The following is a 23,757-nucleotide window of genomic DNA, read 5'->3' on the forward strand; positions in this document are numbered from 1 at the left end:
TCTTCTGGAAAATACCATATGTTACTGTAATCCATCTAGAACATATTGGGTGTTGAGTACAAGACAACTCTTGCATCTGTGACCTTTTGCATCTGTTATGCGCCAGCTTTTCCTCTAAGGCAGTGAATCTCAGCTCAGTCCTTGGGACATACCCAGGAAGTCATGTTTTCAGGATTCCCACAATGATTATGCACAGTGGCATAGTAAAGTGAGGGGGGGGCCGACTACCCCAGGCACCTTCTTCACAGGGGCCCTGGCAGTTCTCCTCTCCGTCCCCTCCCATGCACCTCTTGAAATGTTTGCCGGTGCGAGCAGCATCTTCCATCTGCTGCTCGCACCAGCCTTGGCTCCTTCTGACATCACTTCCTGGTCACGGGACCAGGATGTGATGTCAAAAGGGAGCTGAGGTCAGTGCAAGCAGTAGATGGAAGATGCTGCTCATACTAGTGAACGTTTCAAGAGGTATGCGGGGACAGGGGGTGCACGGTGCGGCAGGGAAGAACAGGGGAGGGGGACACATGGCATGGTGATGCCCGGTGCCAACGCCCCGGGTGCTGATCTCCCTAGTTATGCCACTGAATATGCATGAGATAGATTTACATTCACAGTATCCATTGCATGTAAATCTAGCTCATGCATATTCATTGTCTGTATCCTGAAAACCTAACCGGTTGGTTGTTCCCTGAGGAATGGGTTGACAACCACTGTTCTAAGGTATTTATTTATGTAAAATATTTATATCCCGCAAATCCAACAATGCATAGCAGGTTCCAGAATTACATACACGATCAAATAAACCTGCTATCTGTGCTGCTGTCATTGGGAGTGGTGCAATAATATCATGGCTTTATTCAGAAGGGGACGGAAGGTATCCTGGGCGTCCCATAGAAATCACAAGTTTAAAACACACCTTAAAACATTTCTATTCAAAGACGCCTATATAAATTCCAATTAAGAACCCGAAAAAAAGAGAAAATAAAAACTAATAAATAGAGAAACGCTTTCAAGAAGCGACATTCCCCTTCCCCTCTTGTTTTATCCCTCCCCTTTTTCCTTCCTTTTATTTTCTATTTACATAATGTAATTAAAAATCTTCCTCTCCCTCTTTTCCCTCTCGTCACCTACCCGTCTCAATTATGTCCTTGTCTTAGCCTCAATCCCCCCTTTTTTTTTTTATTTCAATTTATTATTTTCTTTAAGCAATTTTAAATATTTTAAATATCTTTTTAATTTCTATTATTGTAAACCGACCAGATACTTGTGATGGTCGGTATATCAAGCTATAAATAAACTTGAACTTGAAACCTTCCCCTCACAACTGAAGTCATAATGGCGTTGATATTCAAAGTGGTTTCACTGGCCAGAAATGGCTCCTGGCCGGTTAAATCATTGTTCGGGGCCAACTATTCATATTCAGTGACGCTTAACTGGATAGTGACACCAAAAACGTTTGGTTGGCACCCAAATTGAAATGGCTATTTTCAGGGCATTCTAGGGCTGAAGTCAGCACTTGCCCAGTTAATGTAATGTAATGTAATGTAATTTATTTCTTATATACCGCTACATCCGTTAGGTTCTAAGCAGTTTACAGAAAATATACATTAAGATTAGAAATAAGAAAGGTACTTGAAAAATTCCCTTACTGTCCCGAAGGCTCACAATCTAACTAAAGTACCTGGAGGGTAATAGAGAAGTGAAAAGTAGAGTTAGAGGAAAAATAAAATAAACATTTTAACAAGACAACATTGATCTAAATACTTTGGAAGGTAGAAGAGAGGAGAGAAAGGAATAGAAGCAGAAGGGGGAGCCGTTGAACAGTAGAATTCTGGAGAAATTTAAATGATAGAAATAGAACAAAACAAAGACAAAAGGCTAAACAATAGATAAGATTAAAGATAAATCATAAGCTGGAAAGAAAAATAAAATAAAACTTTGTCTTCAATCCACGGTTTCAGCGTCAGTGATGAAGTGGAGCAAGTAAGTTTAGGAGGAGCGATTGACGTTTCCAGAAAGGGCTTCTTCAGGGAAGAGACTTGGCCGACAGTCCCAGGATGCCTATGTCTCCTCCCCTGCGATGTTCTCCCATTTAAGTATTTATTTATTTATGTTTACTATTTCTAGACCACTTATCTGTCCCACAATCTGACTAACGTACTTGGGGCAATGGAGTGTTAAGTGACTTGCCAAGGATCATGAACCTGCAACCTCAGGATACTGAGGCTACAGCCCTAACCTCTAGGCCACTCCTCCACTCCCTTATAAATAGGACCGCATAAAAGTCAGTTCTATTTTTATGTGGTTCACCATAGCTGGTTAAATGCTGAATCTCCTACTTAACCAGCTATGTTTTTGTTGGCTCTGTATATCTGGAAATTCAATGCCAGAGACTGGACGTAACCCAATATTGAATTTCCAGGGATAACGCTGGCAGCAGTCAGCAAAACGTTGTTCATTGCTGGTTGAATATCAGACCTAATATTAGTGCACCATATCCAATGGTTGGAATGTGGGTAGCATTCTCTCATACATAGAAGCCAGCTCTGTTTGTGCCTGTGAGTGCTGAACACACCCAGTATTGCCCAGCAGCTCGCTCCCGCGGTGGCCCTTCAGGTCCTTGACCTGTAAGTTCCCACCACCTGAATTGTTTATGCCCTAATCCCGAAGTACCCTGTATAGTACCCCTCTATCTATACCCTGTCATCCCTTTCTCCTTCAAGAAGTCATCCAAGCCCTTTTTGAAACCCATTATTGTACTCTGTCCTATCACCTCTCCTGGAAGCGCATTCCAGGTGTCCACCACCCTCTGAGTGAAGAAATACTTCCTAGCATTCGTCTTGAATCTGTCTCCTATCAGTTTTTCCGAATGCCCTCTCGTTTTTGATGTCCCCGCTAGCCTAAAGAATTTGTCCCTCTCCACCTTCTCTATACCTTTCATGATTTTATAGGTCTCTATCATGTCCCCTCTAAGTCTCCGCTTTTCCAGGGTAAAGAGCCCCAGCTTCTCCAGCCTTTCGGTATATGCAAGGTTTTCCATGCCCTTAATCATTTTTGTTGCTCTTCTCTGGACCCTCTCGAGCATCACCATATCCTTCTTAAGGTGCGGCGACCAGTATTGGACGCAGTACTCTAGATACGGGCGCACCATTGCTCTACTATACAGTGGCAGGATCACTACCAGAACGAAGGAAGGATATGGTGATGCTCGAGAGGGACAGAGTACAATAATGGGTTTCAAAATGGGCTTGGATGACTTCTTGAAGGAGAAAGGGATTACAGGGTATAGATAGAGGGGTACTATACAAGGTACTTCAGGATTAGGGAATAAACAATTCAGGTGGTAGGAACTTACAGGTTAAGGACCTGGAGGGCCGCCGCGGGAGCGGGCTGCTGGGCACGATGGACCCCTGGTCTGACCCGGCAGAGGCAATACTTATGTTCTTATGAAATGTCTCCATTACTATGTTATATTTGACATCCCCAACCATTTTGAAATATTGGTACCTATAGGGCAGGGGTAGGGAACTCCGGTCCTTGAGAGCCGTAGTCCAGTCGGGTTTTCAGGATTTCCCCAATGAATATGCATTGAAAGCAGTGCATGCAAATAGATCTCATGCATATTCATTGGGGAAATCCTGAACACCTGACTGGAATACGGCTCTCTAGGACCGGAGTGCCCTACCCCTGCTATAGGGTAATAGGGTGAAGTTCTCCTTGGTCAGGGGTGGGCAACTCCGGTCCGCAAGGGCCGGAATCCAGTTGGGTTTTCAGGATTTCCCCAATGAATATGCATGAGATCTATTTGCATGCACTGCTTTTCAATGCATATTCATTGGGGAAATCCTGAAAACCCGACTGGATTCCGGCCCTTGAAGACCGGAGTTGCCCACCCCTGTCCTAGGTCAGCAGAAGAAGCCTGAACAGTTGAAAGAGAGAGCACATTTGCATAACATCCTACAAAGACTGCTGGGAGCTGTCCACTCACCCTGAGGGAACAGTGGTGCTGAAAAGGACAGGTCCCAAGCAGAGAGCAGTGAACATCAAGAGTTCTTTCAGAACTTAGGTGAGTCTTAGGAGGAAAAAAAAATGCTGGTCTTGGCTTAACTCCTAGTAAGCTTAGTATTGGTTGGTGCTGACAGGGAGGATCAGTGCAGTAGAGAAGGTTCTCTGCCCTGTATTGTCTATCTGGTAGAGTTTGGAGGGACTGGAGAGCCCCTTCTCCCACCCTCTTTCCTGCTGCATGTAGGCACCCCTTTGCAGCCACCAACTTACTGCCTGCGCTGACTTTGGTGTTCTCTTTGATGTCACTCCCTAGGTGCGGGTGCTAGAAGTGATGTCAGAGAGAGCGCTGAAGCTGATGCGGGCAGTAAGTCGGTGGCTGCTCATGCTGAAATTAAAAAGGTATGGGGAAAAGAAGTGGCAAGTGTGTGGCAGGGGGAGGAGTGGGAAGGGGGCAGAGAGGAGGTGGGGTGCCAGTGCCCTGAGCAAGATGGCGCCCGGGGTGAACCGCCCCCTCTTACTATGCCACTGGTCACAAGGAATTTGGATAAAAGATTTTGTACCTGTAATACAAAAACATGCAAAACAGCTTCACAGGTAATCTAAATCCTGAGCCTAAATTAAATCAGTCTCCTCCAGTTGCATATTAAGAAGCCTTTTAAAAGCTCCTCCAAAGATGATTCACAGGTACAGACTTGCTCCCTCCACTGGGCCTTGACATAACTATGAAATTGGACAGGATGATATTGGTGAGGGGGGTAGGTCATTTGGGTCAGCAGAGTTTTCTTAGCTACTGCAAGATTCTCTTCCTGGCTAGCATCTTCCCTTCTCTCCCATAGTAAGCCTTGATTTAGGGCTCCTTTTATCAAGCCGTGCTAGCGGGATTAATGCACGTGACGTTTCATCATGAGTTAACCCTGCGCGCTGGCCTAAAATCTACCGCCTGCTCAAGGGAGGTGTTAGCGGCTAGTGCGGCCGGCAGTTTAGCGCGGCTTGATAAAAGGAGCCCTTAATGTCAATCAGGGATCACATTATACTTTCCTGAGAGCACCAGCAGCTGTGATGGGGCTGGCACTGGCAATGTTGGCATTCTAATCCATGTGTGCCGCTGCTGGAATCTGTAGGCATCTGAAATTCCTAGTTTGTCATATGCACTGGAAGATTGTTAAAACAAATGAAACATTTGCTGAATGCTGCTGAAATTGAACTCAACTATCTCTCTATGTAAAAATGCCCCTGGCTATTACAAGTCACAAGTAGCATAAAACTTTCATCAGTGACAGCTATCTGACCAAACACTAATGAGCTGACAAATTGGTTTATTACTCAAATAATCACTTTTTAATGGTCCTGTTATTTTTGTGCTGCTGTCCTCTGTCATTAGCTGAGAAGCAATTTTTGTAGAGATTAAAATCAACAAAAATTATGCACCAAAAGACAGAATGCAGTAAAGTCCATATGACCGTTGCCTTTTCGATAATGCTGCTCTGTCAAACACATGAAAAGCGTTTGTGAGAATGTGTCAGTGTTAGTCTTCATCTGTACGTCTTAGGGCTGAATTAGAAGGAATAACATTAATCAACAAAGTGCCAGCAAGACAGCTGGTTGCACTTTATAGAGGAAATTTTGAAACTCAGCAAAGAATTCAAGGACTGCTGAGCCTGCAAGCTAATTTTCAAACAGATTCTCCTTATGGTGTTTCCCTTTGAAAGTTTGGGGAACGAGGAGGACAATTTTATGTGACTAATAGCAATTGCTGTACATAAATTACTGTCTGAAAAGTGCCGTCTTTCAATATTGCTAAAAGCATGTGTTGTGTTCCACAATGCACATGCATTTAGCTGTACCTAGGGGAGGTGTTTCCAAGAATATGATCTGCATCAGATTGAAAAATAACAAGTGTGGATTGTATTTTCAAGCACGCATGGATTCTTTTCCAAAGCACATGCACAGATACAAAAATCAGGTTTAAATGTCCGTAGGCTCTAGGTACCATAGTAAACCAGAGACCAGTTAGTCAGCTATATACAACTAAAGTTAACTTTGTCAGCTGCACTTCTGAACAACTGTCCCTGCAAACATTGTGCCTCCTTTATATCTGGTGCAAGGTGCAGGCAAGGAATTACTTTTCCAGAGATGCCAACTTACCCCAGTTCCAGGCTGGAGATTTTAGACCAGTCCTGGATTTCTGACCCCCCCCCCCCCCACCCCATTCTGGTGCATTATGGGATTTGTACCATTGATTTTAACAAGCAAAATCAGGCACTACAAATCCAGCACTACTTTTGGGATGTAAGTTCAAAACCAAGACTGTCTCAAAATCTTCAGCCTGGAACTGGGTAATCTGCTATCTCTGCTTTATCTCTCCCACCCATGTCCCTTTGTGCCACGTTGAAAAGTATGGGCACTGTAGATGTACTTTTGACTAGTGAGAGAGGAGTTTTAAGCACAGGAATTTACCTTGGTCTTACTATCTACAGTAGTGCCTCAGGAAAATTCCTTTGAAAGTCATCCTTCCCAAGTTTTTCTGTGGATTATAGAGGTAATTGGAAGTGGACAATTTTATGACCTAGCACTGATATTGAATGCACACTATTATAGGTATCTAAAGGCTTCAAGACTTTTGCATGATCTTATTTAGCCCCCTCCTTTTTTCGAAGCTGTATTAGGCTTTTCTATCACCGGCCATGGTGGTATTAGCTCTGACGCTACCACAATTCATATTCAATAGTGCATGAGTAGCATATGAGCCCTTATCATCAACAAAATAGGTGGTAGTAGAAGCTCATGTGCTAATGGTCTTGCGCTAATATAGGGTTATCATATGGCTCCAGAAAAAGGAGGATGGAAGTAAAACCCAGATGTCTCAATCCGTCCTCTGTTTTCTGGAGCCATTTGGTAACCCTAGTTAATGGCAAAATTAGCGCTTGGCCATTTTACCCATGTGGGAAAAAAAAAACTGGCCTTAGCATGCTGGAATGACCCACGCAATCATGCGTTAAGGCCACTTTTCAGTGCAGTTTGCTAAAATTTAATGTTGCGAAATTGCGCCCTCTGCTAACGGTGTGAGAAAAAGAACTAGTAAGCAACTGTTTTCTGGGGTTGTTCCTTTGTTGTGGAACATAAGGAGAGAATATGATCTAGTATGAATTAGGAAACTGAAAACATTTTTATTTTAGAAATAGGATGAGTATTGATTGTCAGTGGTTTTGTGCACATTTATTGTTTTTTATTTGTTGTAATTTATTTTAATCTTGCGTTAACTGTTCAGATCTCCTGGGTAAGACCGAAATAAACTGTTATGATCGGAGCTCAATATTCAAAGTGATTTAAATGGCCAGAAACAGCTCCTGGCCATTTACATCACTTGTCTGGGGCAAACCAGATAGTGCTGCTGAAAATGCCCAATTAGCGTCCAAGCCAAAACTGGTTCAGTTCTGATAGTCAGCATCTAACTGGCTAACGTAACCACATAAACATGACTCCATAAAACACAATTATATATCTTTTATTAGTTCTTAGTTGGTTAAGTGCTGAATATTGCACCTAACTGGCTAAAGTTTCGCCAGTCATGTATACTTGGATATGTAGAGGCTGATTCTATAATGGGCACCTGAAGTTAGATGCCTCTTAGGTGCTTAATTTAATTGGCAAAGTATCCTTAATAATTGGTAAAAAAAATAAAAATTTAAATTTAATTGAACGATAGTGCCTAACACCCAAGTGGGCATCTCTATGGACAAAGCATGCCTTAAGCGCAGTTCTCCGAAAACGTAGGCACCTTTGCCTACATTTCAGGTGCCTAAGCCACTAGCCGCAATTCTGTAAATGGCGCCTAAGTGTGATTGACACGTGGCTGACACCATTTTTCTAGGCACCGGCTGATTTAGGCGCTGTTTATAGAATCAGCCCCTTAGTGTCAGAGCATGAATATGGCCCAGCATTGAATATCTGGGCATAAGGCCATTGGCAGTCAGCAAAGCGCTGACCACCATCACCTGTCCCATTGTTAATATTTTTACTGCTGAGGAAGGGTAAAAATCCTGTTGGATATGCAAAGCAAGCTTCTTCTCTTACCTGCCAATGGGACTAAATGTGTTTTTGAAAGTATCTCCACTTTGGTTCTCCCCAGGACACCAGCTATGATCGGCTGTTCCTTTGTGGTCGATCGCGAATACTTCGGTGAAATTGGCCTGCTTGATCCTGGCATGGAAGTATATGGTGGAGAAAACATTGAACTGGGCATGAGGGTGAGTGAACAGGAAATGTGGTTCTCGATACATTCCTAGACTAGACTGAAAAATAGAAGCCCACTTTGATATAATCCAACAGAATTGTAGATCTAGTTGAGGGTAAACAAATTCAGTTTCAAAATAAATATTCTTCATTCAGTATGCTGATGCATTATGGGTAGTATTAGATTACAGCAATTGGGCATGCTATCTGAAGGTTTTTTTGCGGGTTTTTTACCAGAATTCTGTAATGGACATGTAGCAAGCTTTATATAAAGTAGAAATAGGCAAATCTTGTCCTCAAGGGCCTCAAAATCGTCAAGTTTTCAGGATATCAAAATTACTGTAAACACCAGATATGGTCAATCTTTTCTCCAAACTATATACCATAATCATGTGTTTACATGAACACAAACCAAGATGTCTATGTTATAAACCTTAATGAAATGATGTAAATCCTGGACATGGCCAGGCTCTTCTAAATTGTAAATCGCATTGAACTCCTTCTGGAGCATATTAATGATTCATAAATACTAATGTAATGTAATCTAATGTGATATCACTAATGAAATATGCATGAGAGAGTTATACTCGTATGCACACTGTCTCAATAGTATGTAAATAATTTTTTTTTGCATATTTATTAAGGTTATCTGGAAAATCCGATTGGTTTGCACTCCTTGAGGACCAGAGTTGCCCACTACTGATATGGGGGTCCTTTTATTACGGCGCCCTAACTGATTTAGCGTGCACTGAGGATTAGCGTGCTAAATGCTAAGGCACCTTAGCATTTAGCGTGTGCCAGTCTTTAGCGCGCGCTAAATTGGTTAGCGCACCTTCATAAAAGGACCCCATAAAACTGCAATATGGAGATCTCTTATAGAGATAAAATGCCTCTTGGTATAGTTGTAGAGTGTGTATGGAAATTGTATAAATCCTGGTGAAATGTCCTTGTACATCTCACATACGAGCAGGACTAGATTTCTGTATAAACCAGACAAGTTACAGTTTAAGGCCTCACATATCACTTAAAAACTGCATTTATAAATAATGAAAATTCCAATATATTGGAATGGGGGGGGTGTCTTATGTAACCTAAAACTTACTTCCTATTTAATCGAGGTACCTCTTAACTTTTAGGGGCCGCAATACACATAAATCCAGCCCTGCCTATAAACTAAATTAAATTGTCATAATGTGTTGGAATCTTTTACTGAAATCCACAGCTTCTGTTACTTAAGCAGAATCACAGAACTCAGGGTCTAATAAAAGCCTGTTGTAATACAATAGACAGAAGGACTTGTACTATAAAGGGGTCCTTTTAAGGCCAGATTCTACAAACGGTGCCTAGTGATGCCTACATGGCACAGTTGTCAATCAACCTCTAGGCATCTTCATATTCTAATTTGTTACACGATGCATATCAACATTGTCATCCATCATATTTATTCTTCATGTAACATTCCCTTATATTTCATTAGGACCTCTGAGGAAGATGTTTTATTTTAAACACGGACCATGTTCGGTCCTCGTTTCTCTAGAACAAAGGCGGACCCCTCTTAAAACAACGTTTGATTGACTCAATAAAGTGCCTGAATCAAGTATATCCATTCTGCAGTTTTCTTTTTGGTTTGTTTGTTCAACATTCATTGCTGATTTGTTGGATTCCTTTTTCTTTGTAACTACCGTTTATAGAATCCCACCTAGCAAAGCCTAGGCATGCTTAAGTGTCACTAAGCATCCTGGATGTAGGCGCCAGTATATTAGGCCAGGTTTTACCGGGCCTAATTTACCAACACCTAACTCGGAAGCCTAGCAACACCTAAGTCAACCACACCTATTTCCCGCCCTAAACCAAGCCTACATTTCAGGTAGGCATTGTTAGGCATCGGAGGGTGTCGGAGGGTGTCTGTAGGCGCCATGTGGAATTCCACACGTAACTTTTAAAATTTAAAATGTTTAAATTAATTATTCAATTAACTTCAATGGCACAGTCAATTGCCATGCCTTTAAGCTAATTGATATAATTTAGGTTAGGTGAGGATTTTAGTTAGGCGTCGCTAGGTAGTCTGAATTATGGCACCTAGCAATGCCTAACTAAGGCATTATTTATAGAATGAGGCTCTTCGTGCGCCTTTACTTGGGTCTTTCCAATATGCTTTGCCATTTTTTTCTACGGCTCTAATAAAGGGCTATTTTCCATTTTCTCACTCTATGACCATGTGCTAATGTTAGTATTTATTGGGGAACTCTATAAATGGTGCCTAAGGGAGTTATAGCAGTGGACTAACCCTCTCAATTGTTTTAATTGAAAAATTAGGCTGGCTGCTATATTTTGAACTAATTGCAATCTCTTGTACTCTTTCTCTGTTATTCCACAGTATAGTGAGTTGCAATAGTCCAGGTAAGGAAGTAGTTCAGCTTGCACCACTGACCTGAAACTAGCCTGACTTATAACAGATCTTATCGTTCTTAACTGTCTTAATCTAAAGAAAAAAATTATTCGCCAAGGAATTATTCTGGTCTGCAAAACCGAGGTCAGAATCTATAATAACACCTAACACTTTGAGCAGGCGGGGGCTAATGCGGCTTCGTAAAAGGAGCCCTAGGTTTCAATTTGCTATTTCCAAGTTTACCTCATTGATTGCATTTAGGCTTATATTTGGTCATTTTACTATTGTTATGCTTTTAACAAAATTGTGATGTACCTGCTGTACACTGGCTCAGGTGAATTTCTTCTTAAAGGTAGTTAACAAATCCCAATATATAAATAAAAAGAATTAGCTCATGATTTTCCTGAGAATTTTAAAGTAGGAGGTGTCAAGATTTGCACAAATGTAAAAGCCAGAACCCGTAACAACTCTGTAGCTCAGCTGTGTCATTTGAAGGTAATGGGTACCAAGTGAAACCAGAACACTGGAGGGAGGAGGAGAAGCACAGGTTTCTTTCAACAGGCCTGATACTGTGCTCAAAGCCATCTCACACTCCAACTGTATCCTTGTTTGCACTTCTGGACAGTGAGCATAAGAATTGCCGTTGCTGGGTCAGACCAGTGGTCCATCGTGCCCAGCAGTCCGCTCACGTGGCGGCCCCCGGGTCAAAGGCCAGTGCTCTAAATGAGTCCAGCCTCACCTGCGTACGTTCCAGTTTAGCAGGAACTTATCCGACTTTGTCTTGAATCCCTGGAGGGTGTTTTCCCCTATAACAGACTCCGGCATACTCATGGGGAGGCCTCGGGGACGTGGTCGTCCAATTTAGATTCAAGCCTCCCCGAAACCGAGACGCTGTCTGCTGCTTTGGCTGGTAGGGGTCCCCTAAGCTCCAAAAGCTGAAGCGCTCCTTTCTGTGAAGCCTGACAACTGGTGGCACTTTTCCTGGGTTGCCAATGCATCAGCCCCTGCTTTCCCCACCCCCCAGTACATGCTATTTTTGTGTGTAAAATAGAGCTTGTGTGAGGGCGGAACCACCTGCCATGCATGCATGAAAATCTAGCATGCACAGGGGGGCCAGCCTCCCTCGCACATGCCAGCATGGCAGCTCCAAGGAAAAGCATCACTAGCTGCCAGGCTTTAGATGAAGAGGGCTTCCAGTGGCAGGGTTTGGGGGCTCCCATAAGCCAAAGCAGCATATGGTGTCTCAATTTTGTAGGATCGTGGGGGAGGCAGAGAGCAGTGGAGGAGTCAGAGCAAAATTTTGTGCCCCCTCCCCCCACTTTGGACTCAGGCCCCCCTAAAATCCAACGCCTATATATGTCTGTTTTCAGAGCTGATTATTTTTAATACAGTTAAGAAGCCGAGGTCATTTATAGGCTTCAGAATCCCCTTATTAGTGAAAGTTGAATATATCATTGATTGCTTCAAACTGAAATGTTATGATCCATCATTTGATAGTTGAGTGTTTATCATCACCATAAAGAGCTGCCCTCAGCGGGATGTCCACTGCTCGTGAACTAAAAGAGTATTGCGTTTCTTGAATTGCTCTCAAGTTAAAGAGCAGGAAAGAGAGAGGGTGAGAGAGAAAGAAAACGTAAACACTTGCCAAAACCGAATCTGCCATGTTATGAAACTGTCTGCTACTGGCAGAGAATCAAATTGCATCAATCATGAGAAGCCTGAGGCAAACTGTGCTAAAAGAAAAAGGCAACTGTGCACCTGGGTGAGGGATTGTGGGAGCTCATTATCTCCCTAACATACTAGTCTTATCACTGCTGATGCTTCATTTTCCAGTTTTTTTTAGACTAGTCAGATATCAGGATCATACAGCGGTATCTGAAGATATCAGAATGCAAGGACCTAGGACTAGTGGCGTAGCGAAGATCAGAGGCACCCAGGCAATGGCACCCCTCCCCACCCTCTTCTCCGCCCCCTTGCTTCTTCCCCGCCCCACGTGTGCATCCCTTCCCTACCCCATACCTCTTTTAACTTCCCCAGCCCAAGCAGAATCACCAACTCGCTGCCGGCATTAGCTCTCCCTCTGATGTCACTTCCTTGGCACGGAACCCGGAAGTGATGTCAGAGGGAGAGCTGATGTTGCCGCAAGCAGCAGGTTGGAGTTGCTGCTTGCACCAGCGAAGAGATGAAGGTACGGTGGTGGGGGGGACGTGAAGGAGTGGGGGCGGAGAGGAGGAGGGGTGCCGGCACCGTCACTAAGACAGCGCCCGAGGGGGGGCCATGCCTCCTTACTGTGCCACTGCCTAGGACCGGCTGCGCCACTGCCTAGGACCGGCTTAACCACTGGATCGGTTGAGGCAATGACTGAGAGCACCAGCCATAAAGGGTGCCAAAATCCTCAGCCACTGATATCACTGCCAGTATCTCACCTGGCACAATGGCTAAGTGTTTCTGCCCCTCCCTTCCCATCTCCGGTCTCTTTCTCTCTGCTCCTTATGCTCCAGCATCACACGTTCACTCCCTTCTCCGCCCTCCCCCACATCTGCCCATTGTCTTGAAAACCTGCTGGCAGCAGCAATGTGAAAAGTAGGGGCCTCCAGCTAGCCCCTGGGTGTTCCTTCGGCCAGCATCCAGCCCACAGGAAATTGCAACAGATAAGTGCCATCACCCCTTATAAACTGCCTTATCTCTCTTCCCACATGTATATGCATTACTTCTATAATTCACCGTGGTGTGATCTACCTATAAGGTTATGTATGTATCTGCATGAAATGTTGATAAAAGAAAGACTTATGTGGTTGGTGTTTACGGGGCCTTCACAAATAGATATGAAAATCCAGGCTCCTAAATTAAAACATCCTTTCTCTAAGATATCATTTGAAAGATACGGTGGAATTTTGGGATTTCCAGGTATATTTTATTTTATTCTGTTATTGTTATTCATGCAAGGGTTATCTCACTCTCTTTTCAACCAAGGTGAGATTTCAGGTGGAGGAAAGTTGAACCATCCATGCCTGACACATCTTCTCACCATGAAGTCTGAGTCTTGCAAGAAATGCATGCAAGACCTGTGGCAGGAGAAGGAGAGGGCGAATGATAGATTTAGCCCTGCTGGCAGGAAGAGGTGTGAGGTAGATGGATGAGGGAGCAAGTGCTGACATTGCACTTTGCGGATGGAGCAGGTGCTTGCGATCTGGATTACACATTGTAGAAAACAGTATACTGGGCTTGATGGACCTTTGGTCTGTCCCAGTATGGCAACTCTTATGCTCTTAATTGTTGAAAAGGGAAGGAGAGGCTGGGCCAAAACTGTACAGGAGAGCACTATGATTTTGTAATGTTTATATTTATGCTTTATTAGCATTTGTTATACTGCATCAACATATTACAGAATGCTCCCATTGTTGATGGTGTATGAGACTACAGTTGAAAGGGGGGATTGTGTTTGTCTTCATGCTGACCTGTGGTGTGCATCAGTTGAGCTGTGTTCAAAATGGCCTTATTAGTTTCCTAATGACAATTTGAATAGCACAGAAGGCTCTTTTGCAAAGTGTCCTCCTCCACCTTTGCAGCCCTCAGTGGCCAAGTTCTGCATGCCACTGGATATCAGAATAAAGCATGGATCTATTTTTTTATTTTTCCTGAGAGGCTTGGCTAGATACAATGCTCTGCTAGAGAACATTTAGAGATAAAATTATCAAGCTGAATTAGGGCAAAAAGTCATATTATTTTCATCTTATTTAAACTAAACTAAACTAAACCTTGGGTTTGTATACCGCATCATCTCTACATTCGCAAAGCTCCACACGGTTAACAAGGGTTAGGGTAGAAAGGAACTCCAGTGAAGGGAAAAGACAAAATGAAGAGAAAATTTAGGACAGAGTAACCAGAGAGAGGAAGAGTTACATTTTTGAAAATAACCAGGTTTTCAGATGTTTACGGAAGAGTTGGAGGGAGCTCAGATTCCTAAGAGGGGAGGTAAGATTGTTCCAGAGCTCAGTGATTCTGAAAGGGAGGGAGGAACCTAGTTTTCCTACTAGGGAAACGCCTTTTCGAGAGGGAAAGAAAAGTTTCAGTTTTGGGGTAGATCTGGTGGAATTGGGGTTAGAGGAATTCCAAGAAAGAGGAAGAAAAGGGGGGAGAATGCCGTGTAGGATCTTGAAAGTAAGGCAGGCACATTTGAATTGGACTCTGGAGATTATCGGGAGCCAGTGTAGCTTGGACAAAAGTGGTGAGACGTGGTCGAATTTGCTTTTTGCGAAGATAAGCTTAGCAGCGGCATTTTGAATCCGCTGGAGTCTTTGAAGGTTTTTCTTTGTTAGGCTTAGGTAGATAGAGTTGCAATAGTCCAGTCTGGAAAGGATGGTGGATTGGACAAGGACAGCAAAGTGTTTTTGATGGAAACAGGTTCTCACTTTCCTTAGCATGTGAAGGCTGAAGAAACATTTTTTTATTAGGGAGTTTTTGAACCCATAAGGTAATGAGAAATAACTGTTTCCTAAAAATGTTTAATTTTTGTAAATTTTGAGAGGTGTTTTGCTTCAGGGCAACAAAGCGCAACTATGCCCCTCGCTTACAGACTTTGGGGTAAAGCACAAGTAGACATCACATTTCTCACTTGACTTTTAGGATGCCTTTACAGGCTCTTCTGTTCACTACTGGTCATTCAGGCTCTTCTGGTACCTTGGTCCCCACAGACCCTGTGGCCACTGGTCAATTTGGGTATTCTGGTATCTTGGCTTCTGTGAACCCTCTGGTTACTGGTCAATTTGAACTTACTAGGAGTTAGGTGAGTACCTCCCCAGTGGTTACTCTGAAGAGTCCCTGTTACCCTGAAGAGTTACTCTGAAGAGTCCCCTTTTCTGGTCTTTCTATGCTCCAGGCCTTGTCTGCAGATTTCTATTTCTATTTCTCTTTTTTTTTTTAATTCTTTATTTATACATTTTAAACTTTTGACAATAACATCCGTCAAAAATAGGAAGCAATACAATGAACTGAAAATAATATATACAATGAGAGCTAATGTTCTCAACATAATTGTCCAGGAAATTAACTAAATAGTTCAGAGTATAAATTAGTCCACAATTATTGGAGAAGGAGCTGAAAAATAAACTGAGTAAAGTCCTTCAAGAAACAATTTTTAAGGAAATAAAGATGAGGCCTGATACCCCCCGATCTATTTCATTTGAGCGGTTCTATTTGGACACCCTTATCAAGAGGTGCAGGTTGCTTGATCTTTAACAAAAATAAATTTAGATAGCTGCTACGGCTCATAAAAAGCATCTCTATTTTCTCTAGAAATCATTACACATTTACAGGGATAACATAGGGCTCCTTTTATGAAGGTGCGGTAGGGTTGTAACGCACGGAATAGCGCGCGCTATATTGCTGCGTGTGCTAGACCTTAACGCCAGCATTGAGCTGGTGTTAGTTCTAGAACCATAGTACACGGTGTAGTGCTCGGTAATTTCCTGCGTGCGCTAAAAATGTTAGTGCACCTTAGTAAAAGGAGTCCATAATGTAAAAGTTGCTCCCAACTGTAGAACCTGTGGTCTCATAAGTAGAAATTGTTTTTGTCTTTTCTGGGTAGATAATAATAATAACTTTATTTTTGTATACACAAAGGTATATCGAGGATGAGCCAGTTAAGGTTTTAAAGCAGAGGCAGGCAAATTTGAAGATGACCCTTGCTTCAATTGGTAGCCAATGAAGTTTTCTGTAGAAAAGGGCTAACATGGTCTGACTTTTTGAGGCCATAGATGAGGCGGACAGCGGTGTTCTGAATGAATCTTAGACGTTTAATGGTTTTCTTGTAGGAACCCAAGTATATGATGTTACAGTAATCCAGGGTGCTTAAGATTAGGGATTGGACCAGCAATCTGAAGGTGGGGAAATCAAAGTAGTGTTTGATAGAACGGAGTTTCCAAAGGGTGGAAAAACATTTTTTGACCTGGGCATTGGTATGGTCTTCAAAGGTGAGGTAGCGGTCCAGGATGACTCCGAGAATTTTAATGGTGGAATTGATTGGATACATTAGCCCGTTAAGTTGCAGGGTGGTGGTCGTTAGTTTGTGGTTGGGACTTGCAAGGAAAAACTTGGTAGATCTAGATATATCTGGATATATCCATACTTTATAAGTCATAAAGGAAACTTCTTTATATCTAAAAAACAATTTCATCAACCATTCCCTGTCTGAGTCGACAGCAAGGGAAACTAACAATATTGCGGGAGCCTGAGATTCAACTTCCGACCTCTCAAGGAAATTAGTCAAGTCCAAACTATCAGCAGAAAGATTCTGTTGGTTAGGACTCTGTGAATTCACTTTAGTAGGTAGGTAATAAATTTTTGAGATAGGTGGATAGGCTGACTCAGGTACCTTCAAAACCTCATTCATATACCTTTTAAACATTTCCATTGGTGTAATCATCAAAACGTTAGGAAAATTTATAACCCTAAGATTACATTTTCTAGTAGCATTTTCTAACATTTCACATTTAAAATGCAAATTCTCACTATCTCTAACCCAGACAGAGGCTTGTGATTCCAAAGTTTTAAGTCTGGTTTCATAGGCCAAAGACTTTTCTTCCAGGCTTGATATTCTATTCTTTATTACCACTTGCTCCAAAAGTATGGCTGTACACCGGTTAGAAAGTTACTGCATTTGACCACCCAAAGAAGACTGTAAATTAATAATAATAATAATAATTTTATTTTTATATACCGCCAAAGCCATGATAGATTATTCCAGTGGTCAACCACCCTTCACCGAAAGGGTGGTTGACTGCTGGAATAATCTTCCACAACAGGTAATTGAGGCCAGCAGCGTGCCAGATTTTAAGAAAAGATGGGATTGGCATGTGGGATCTCTTCATGGAGGTAGTTAGGGGGTGGGCCATTAGTGTGGGTAGACTAGATGGGCCGTGGCCCTTTTCTGCCGTCATGTTCTATGTTTCTATGAGGCGGTTTACAAGAGGCGCTGGACAATCAGCGAAGTAGTTACAATACAAAGTCATCAAAGTAGTTACAATACAGTGTCGAAGAAGTTACAATGCAAAGTCATCAAAAATAAGGTACAGGTTGGGAGGAGAGATACACTAGATTCATAGGTTACAATCGGTTAAACAAATTTGTTTTTATTGATTTTCTAAAATTGAGGTAAGATGAGGAGTGGATGATGATGTTAGCCAGCCAATTTACCTGCCTGGGAGGCAAGAGTTCTGTCCAGGAATCTTTTGTAGCGGCAGTCCTTTAATGATGGAAAGGAGAACAAATGAATTCTGCGTGTGGACCTAATGGAACTGTCCAGATTAAATTGAGAAACCAGATACCTAGGGGCCAGGCCAAAAATTGATTTATAGCAAAGGCAAGAAAATTTAAACAAAACTCTTGCTTCCATATGGTCTCCAAATTAAAGGCCTTAGGTCTCTGCAGGAGAGTTAGTTCTATGCTGGGTTCCCCTGTAAAACCAGTACCTGTAGCTGCTGCTGCAAGGGAAATCTGAATAAAGTCCTCCTCCTCCTCCTCTTGATTTGCATCCAGCTCCTACGCCAACAATGCTGACTTATCCTCCTGATGTCGCTCAGACTCAGATCCCCGAGTCTGGTGTTGCAACATGGGAACATCTCGAGCCTGCCCAGCCTCCAATGCTGGTTCCATGGCCATAGGACGCAACAGTGGTCTCCGCTCCTCCAGAGGCAAGGTGGCGCCCTTACTGGAGTGTCTGCGTGCCTCCTCCCGCCGAGGATGCATCCGGATTCTGCTTTCAGGTGGAATGCTGCACGATAGCGTCCATCGTTCCAGTAAACAATGTAGGTTCCTCCGGGAAAACCTGGGCTTTAGATTTGCGTTTCACCATAAATATGGCACAAAAAAGAATCAGTTTCCAGAGATAGCGCCGGCATCTTAATTTAGCTCCTCCTCCCCTAATTCTCTTATGGTGAGATCTTTTCCAGCTAGCCTCCAAAATGCAAATTTGTCTGCTTTGCTTGGCCAATTGGGAAGAGCTTATACCCAGCAAGTCTTATCATATGGTTTCTTAGTGCTGGCCTCCTTCTGGGTTGATAGCGGTTCTACCTCATTACAGAACCTCAAGCAACTTACCTAATTTAAATAAATGTGACACAAAAACAGAACATTTGCACATAAACATACTCTCTATACTAATTATAATGAAAATATTTTCATACAAACCTTTTTCGATTAAAAAGATTCATCAAAAAAATGAGAGAAATATAACTTCAAACATGACCAGAAAAATTCTTGCTGATTTGCAAATGGCTGGAAACTTTCAACTAGTGAATGCACAATGTGAACCTTAAGCAACATACCTATATTCAACAAGTGTGACATAAAAACAGAACCGATGCACATAAATTTACTCTCTATACTAATTACAAGGACAATATTTTCATACAAACATTTTTTGAATGAGTTTCTTCAAATAATAAGAGAAATATAATTTCAAATGTGACCAGAAAAATTAAGAACATAAGAATAGCCATACTGGGTCAGACTAAAGGTCCATCAAACCTAGTAGCCCATTCTCACTGTGGCCAATCCAGGTCACTAGTATCTGGCCAAAACCCAATTCTTGTCGATTTGCAAATGGCCAAAAGCTTTCAACTAGTACACAGTACGTTTCTGCTTATGTCAACAGCTTATTCCAGTTATGTAATAATTGATATACAGTCAAAACATTCTCGCAAAACTTGTCTCGCAAACCGAGTGTTGACTCGATTTGCGAGCATCCCGCTCCCGAGAACCGGCATCGCTCCCCTCCCCCCGCTCGCAAAGGCCCACCCACTCGAACTGCCCCCCCCCATGTGAACTGGCACCCCCCACACAAACAACTTGAAACTTACCCCCCGTCTGGCACTGGCACGCAGCCCACAGGACGTGCCGGTGCCGCTTGAAGAACTTCCTGCCTCTGCCGGGCCTTGAGCATGCATCTGCGCATGCTCAAGGCCTTCTAATTCTCCCTCTCGCCGAGATTCTCGGATGCCAGATGGGGAGTAAGTTTCATGTTGTTCAGGCGGGGGGTGCCGGTTCATTCAGGGGGGGCTTTGCGAGCAGGGTGGGGGAATAGCGCCGCTGGCCTCGGGGAGGGGGTGGGGGTGTGGGAACGTATCAAGCGAGTTTCCATTATTTCCTATGGGGAAACTCGCTTTGATATACGAGTATTTTGGTTTACGAGCATGCTTCTGGAACGAATTATGCTCATAAACCAAGGTTCCACTGTATATTTGTTAGATGGCAGGCCTTTTTAATGGTTTATGTTGCCTTCAGCTAAATGTGTCCAGTACCCACAAAAAACGGTGTGTTGCTCCAAAGCAACAGTGTGCCATATAGGGCACTTATACAGGTTGTCTTGCCCTAACACAGCAAAATTTGTCTCCATGAGATGCATAGTAATGAGATGCAAAACAGCAATTCATTACCATATAAGCACTATACCATGGCTTGCAATGTGTACCACGTACATACTACAGACTGCTGTAAAACTAGTTAAAATAGCTGGGGTATTTTACTGCCAATGAGCATTGGACTGCCATGCCAGGGCCTGATTCTCACAGCTTAAAAAATGAACCAGAAAGTAGAGGCGAACCAATAAGATTCTAGCCAAAGAATGTGTAGACACTGTTTTTATTTGCAAGATTCCAACAGCTAAAAAGACCTGACAGATTGTATTTTGGCACAGAGCAACCTGCCTCAGGGATCTACCCCTACTTTCTGGTTCTTCGATTGTCCATATAGGGGTTTCTATCCTTCCTTTCTTTGGTCTGGTTTTGGTTCAGGCTCCCAATGAGCACTCCCAAACAAGACCCAACCACCTCAGTCAGAAACAGTATCTCTTGACCCACCTGGGCCTACCAGTACAAGTTCTAGTATTCTTGCATTCTAGCACTGGAATGATCCCGAGTTATTTCTTCCCTTGCTAGTGCCTTCCTCCTAAATGATACCATTGACCCCTGGTGGTAGTACCCCTACTGTCCTTATACAGAAATATGACTCCTAGTGATAGTTCCACAAGACTATTGCTAGGGGTTGCCTATGCCAGCTTGGAGTTCAAACAAAGTCAGAAGTAACTGGGAACCATTCCTACCCTGGGACTCTGGCCCAGAAGGGACTTGAACCAAAAGGCCCAGGAGGTTCGAATTGATTGCGGGGTAGATATGTTGGTTTGGGTGGTAGGATTCTTGATCTGGGGTTAGGGTGCAGATCAGAAGGTTAGGGTCTTTATTGGAGTTATGGCTATCATTTGGTGTCTGAAAGCACTAATGGTTCCTTTAAAATATGACCGAGTGTTCCAGGGCCAGTGGAATAATGCTACTTGCCAGATGACTCACAAACAGCATTCTTCGTTTACAGACGGAGTTGGTAACCTGTGGCATAGAGCTACATAGGTTGGTGACACCCAGGATAAATCAAGGTGCAATGGAAGCACATCTTGTAATGCATCTTGATGATTTCTCCCCTTAATGACCTCTGCCTATGGCTGTTGATTTATTCTGCTGAACAATCCCATAAGCAGAGTTGGCAAGTTTACCCAGCTCCAGATGGGAGACTTTTGACCAGTATTGGTTTCGAACTTACATTCCCAAAAAAACTGTGGCATTTGCAGTCCCTGAATGAAATCAAGCCCAGGTTTGTCAGAAGTCTAGGACATGCTTTTTCGAGCTACAAGAAAAGCAATAAAGTTAGCTTGTAGTAATCTATTTCATGCACCTTCCAGGCTGCAATCCTCCAATAATGTTCTTATATTGAAAAGGATTTGTGAAGAACACTTGTAATATATATTAGCCAAGCCAAGACACAAAAAAAAAATAATAATAGGGGGAAAAAAAAGCATATGAATGGGAGTGATGGTTATAACTGATGTCCTAGAGAAATGTTAAAGTCATAATATGAGCGTTCTTTTATTTCACTGTAACCTTTTCTTAAGAATTTTTTTTTACAATTCGTCTGTTGACTTGGAATGGCATCGGTTATTAATTTACAGCATGGTCTTTTTGTTGGAAGAATTTCTATTCTCCAGCTTTTGTTCTGACCAGGTATATGAAATCAAACCATCCATTTCATTATTTTGGTGGATTAGAAACTTTGCTCATTTGGCTGAAATCTAAACATGTGAAGCTCACAGTATAAAATCCCTGGCTATATTGTGCAGCACGTAGCCCCATGTCAAACATTTTCAAACATTTCAAGGATTGCAGGATGTCAGATCTTTAACCATTTCAATACCTGTAGGGGACTTTTTACTCCTCCTCTACTACTATTAGTTCTAGAATGCTGTCAGACGTACACAGCGCTATACATAGTGGAATAGTATGGGGGAGGGGGGCGACCCGCCCCAGGTGCTGTCTTGCTAAGGACATGGCACCCCTCCTCCTCTCTGTCCCCTGCTCCTCTCCTTGCCATGCACACATTCCCCTTGCCTTCCCCTGTACATTTTTCAATACCCCGGTGTGAGGTTGCTGCTCGAGTCGATATCGGTGCTCTCTCTGACATCACTTCCGGGACCCACACCTAGGAAGTGACATCAAAGGGCGAGCCAACACCGATGTGGGAAATGGAAGGGGGATGCATGGTGTGGGGAGGGGGCAGGGAAGAGGGCGGGAGAGGGGCGCCAGTGCCCCAAGTGCCGCTCACCCCTACTATGCCACTGGCTTTACACTAAAAGATTTTAAGCCGCTGAAATGTATTCAAGTGTTTTGTGAAATTTTGTCTGTTTGCACGCGCTAACCCACTCATTACTGAGTTTTTGAAATTATTTCGTGGAAGGGGCATGTCATGGGCGGAGAGCATGAGTTCTTGTTGTGGGAACACTTAGGGCTAGCTTCACTAAGGGCACGGATCGGATCCGATCTGATCCATGTCCGGGGGGCCTGATTCACGAATTGCCCTCATGCAAATGAGGGCGATCGGAATCACGCCCCCAACCGAGCGCCCAGATTGCTCTATAATGATCCCAACGCATGCGTAGATCACCTGTAGATGTTCTGCGCATGCACTGGCCCTCCGTGCCTGGAAGAACAGGAAACTTTTTTTTTTTTAACTTTGCAAGCCCGTAGTTTTAACCCGCTTTAAACCCGTGGGTAAAAACCACAGGCTTGCACTGCAGGGAAGGGCAGGAGAGTCGGGGCAGCAGCAGAGATTCAGGGCTAAGCAGGGCGGCAGGAGAGATTCAGGGCTAAGAGCAGGAGATCGGGGCAGGCAGGAGATCGAGGCTGAGAGCAGAGAGCAGGACGGCAGAAGAAAGAGCCTTCGGAAAGGGCCTGAGTGACTGGTCCTCAGCAGTCGCTTATTTTTAGATCGGTCAGCCCAGTTGGTGTCCCTTATTTTTTTTGTGAATTGCTTCCTGCTTACATTTGAATGTCGTTCCCCCTCATTTGCATGCATGGATCAGAGGTTGATCGGGACAGAGGTTAGTGAATCAGGTCAGAGGGAAATCGGGTTGCTAAGGGGTTACTAAGTGGTTGGAAGTTGATCGGTGGGCTTAATGAATCTAGCCCTTAGCACACCTTAAATAGGAGGCGGTAAGTGCTTCTGCATTAAGTTTTTGCAGCTTCCATGTACTAATGGGAACATTAGTGCACAACCTGGAAAAAAAACATTAAAACGCATTAAGCCCAGGTTTTACTGCACTTTAGTAAAAGGACCCCTGCGTTTCGCTGCATTTTCAAACATAGAGCATTTGTCTGGAAAATTCTGCTGGTCCTGGATTTTCTCCGTGAACAAAAGAAGGTGGCAAATGTTGAGAAATAGAGGGGCATATAGCCCTCCTTTCTCATAAAATTTTAATAAATAAAGCCCCTGCATTTTTAGAAAAATGTTTAATTCCCTATACTCCTATAAGATCTTTAAGATCGGAAGAGAAATCTCTCCTCCTAATCCTGTCACTAAAAGTCATTTACTCCAGGAGAGATACGATCTTTTCTGTCACAGCACCTCAAATCTGGAATTCTCTCCCAGATAACATAAGGGATGAAAAATCACTTGGCAAATTTTAAAACCTATTAAAAAGTTGGCTTTTTAAGGAAGCTTTTAATTAAGCTATATACATTTTAAATTCCTCCTAGAATTTATTTTCTTTAGAAAGAGCTATTAGTAAAATCGAGCAGGTAATTTTTTACCCTTCC

The 23,757-nt window shown here is 43.0% G+C and overlaps 1 protein-coding gene across 1 annotated transcript in view; it reads left to right on the forward strand.

Annotated features, from left to right (window-relative positions):
- GALNT9 (polypeptide N-acetylgalactosaminyltransferase 9) overlaps positions 1-23,757 on the forward strand; it is a 331,969-nt gene that overhangs the window by 183,920 nt on the left and 124,292 nt on the right. The window contains exon 6 of the mRNA XM_033953956.1: positions 8,129-8,246. Within this exon, the coding sequence (XP_033809847.1) occupies positions 8,129-8,246 (118 nt within the window). The remainder of the gene's footprint in view (positions 1-8,128; positions 8,247-23,757) is intronic.

This window comes from Geotrypetes seraphini, chromosome 8 (genome assembly GCF_902459505.1).
Source record: "Geotrypetes seraphini chromosome 8, aGeoSer1.1, whole genome shotgun sequence".
NCBI classification, from domain to species: domain Eukaryota; kingdom Metazoa; phylum Chordata; class Amphibia; order Gymnophiona; family Dermophiidae; genus Geotrypetes; species Geotrypetes seraphini.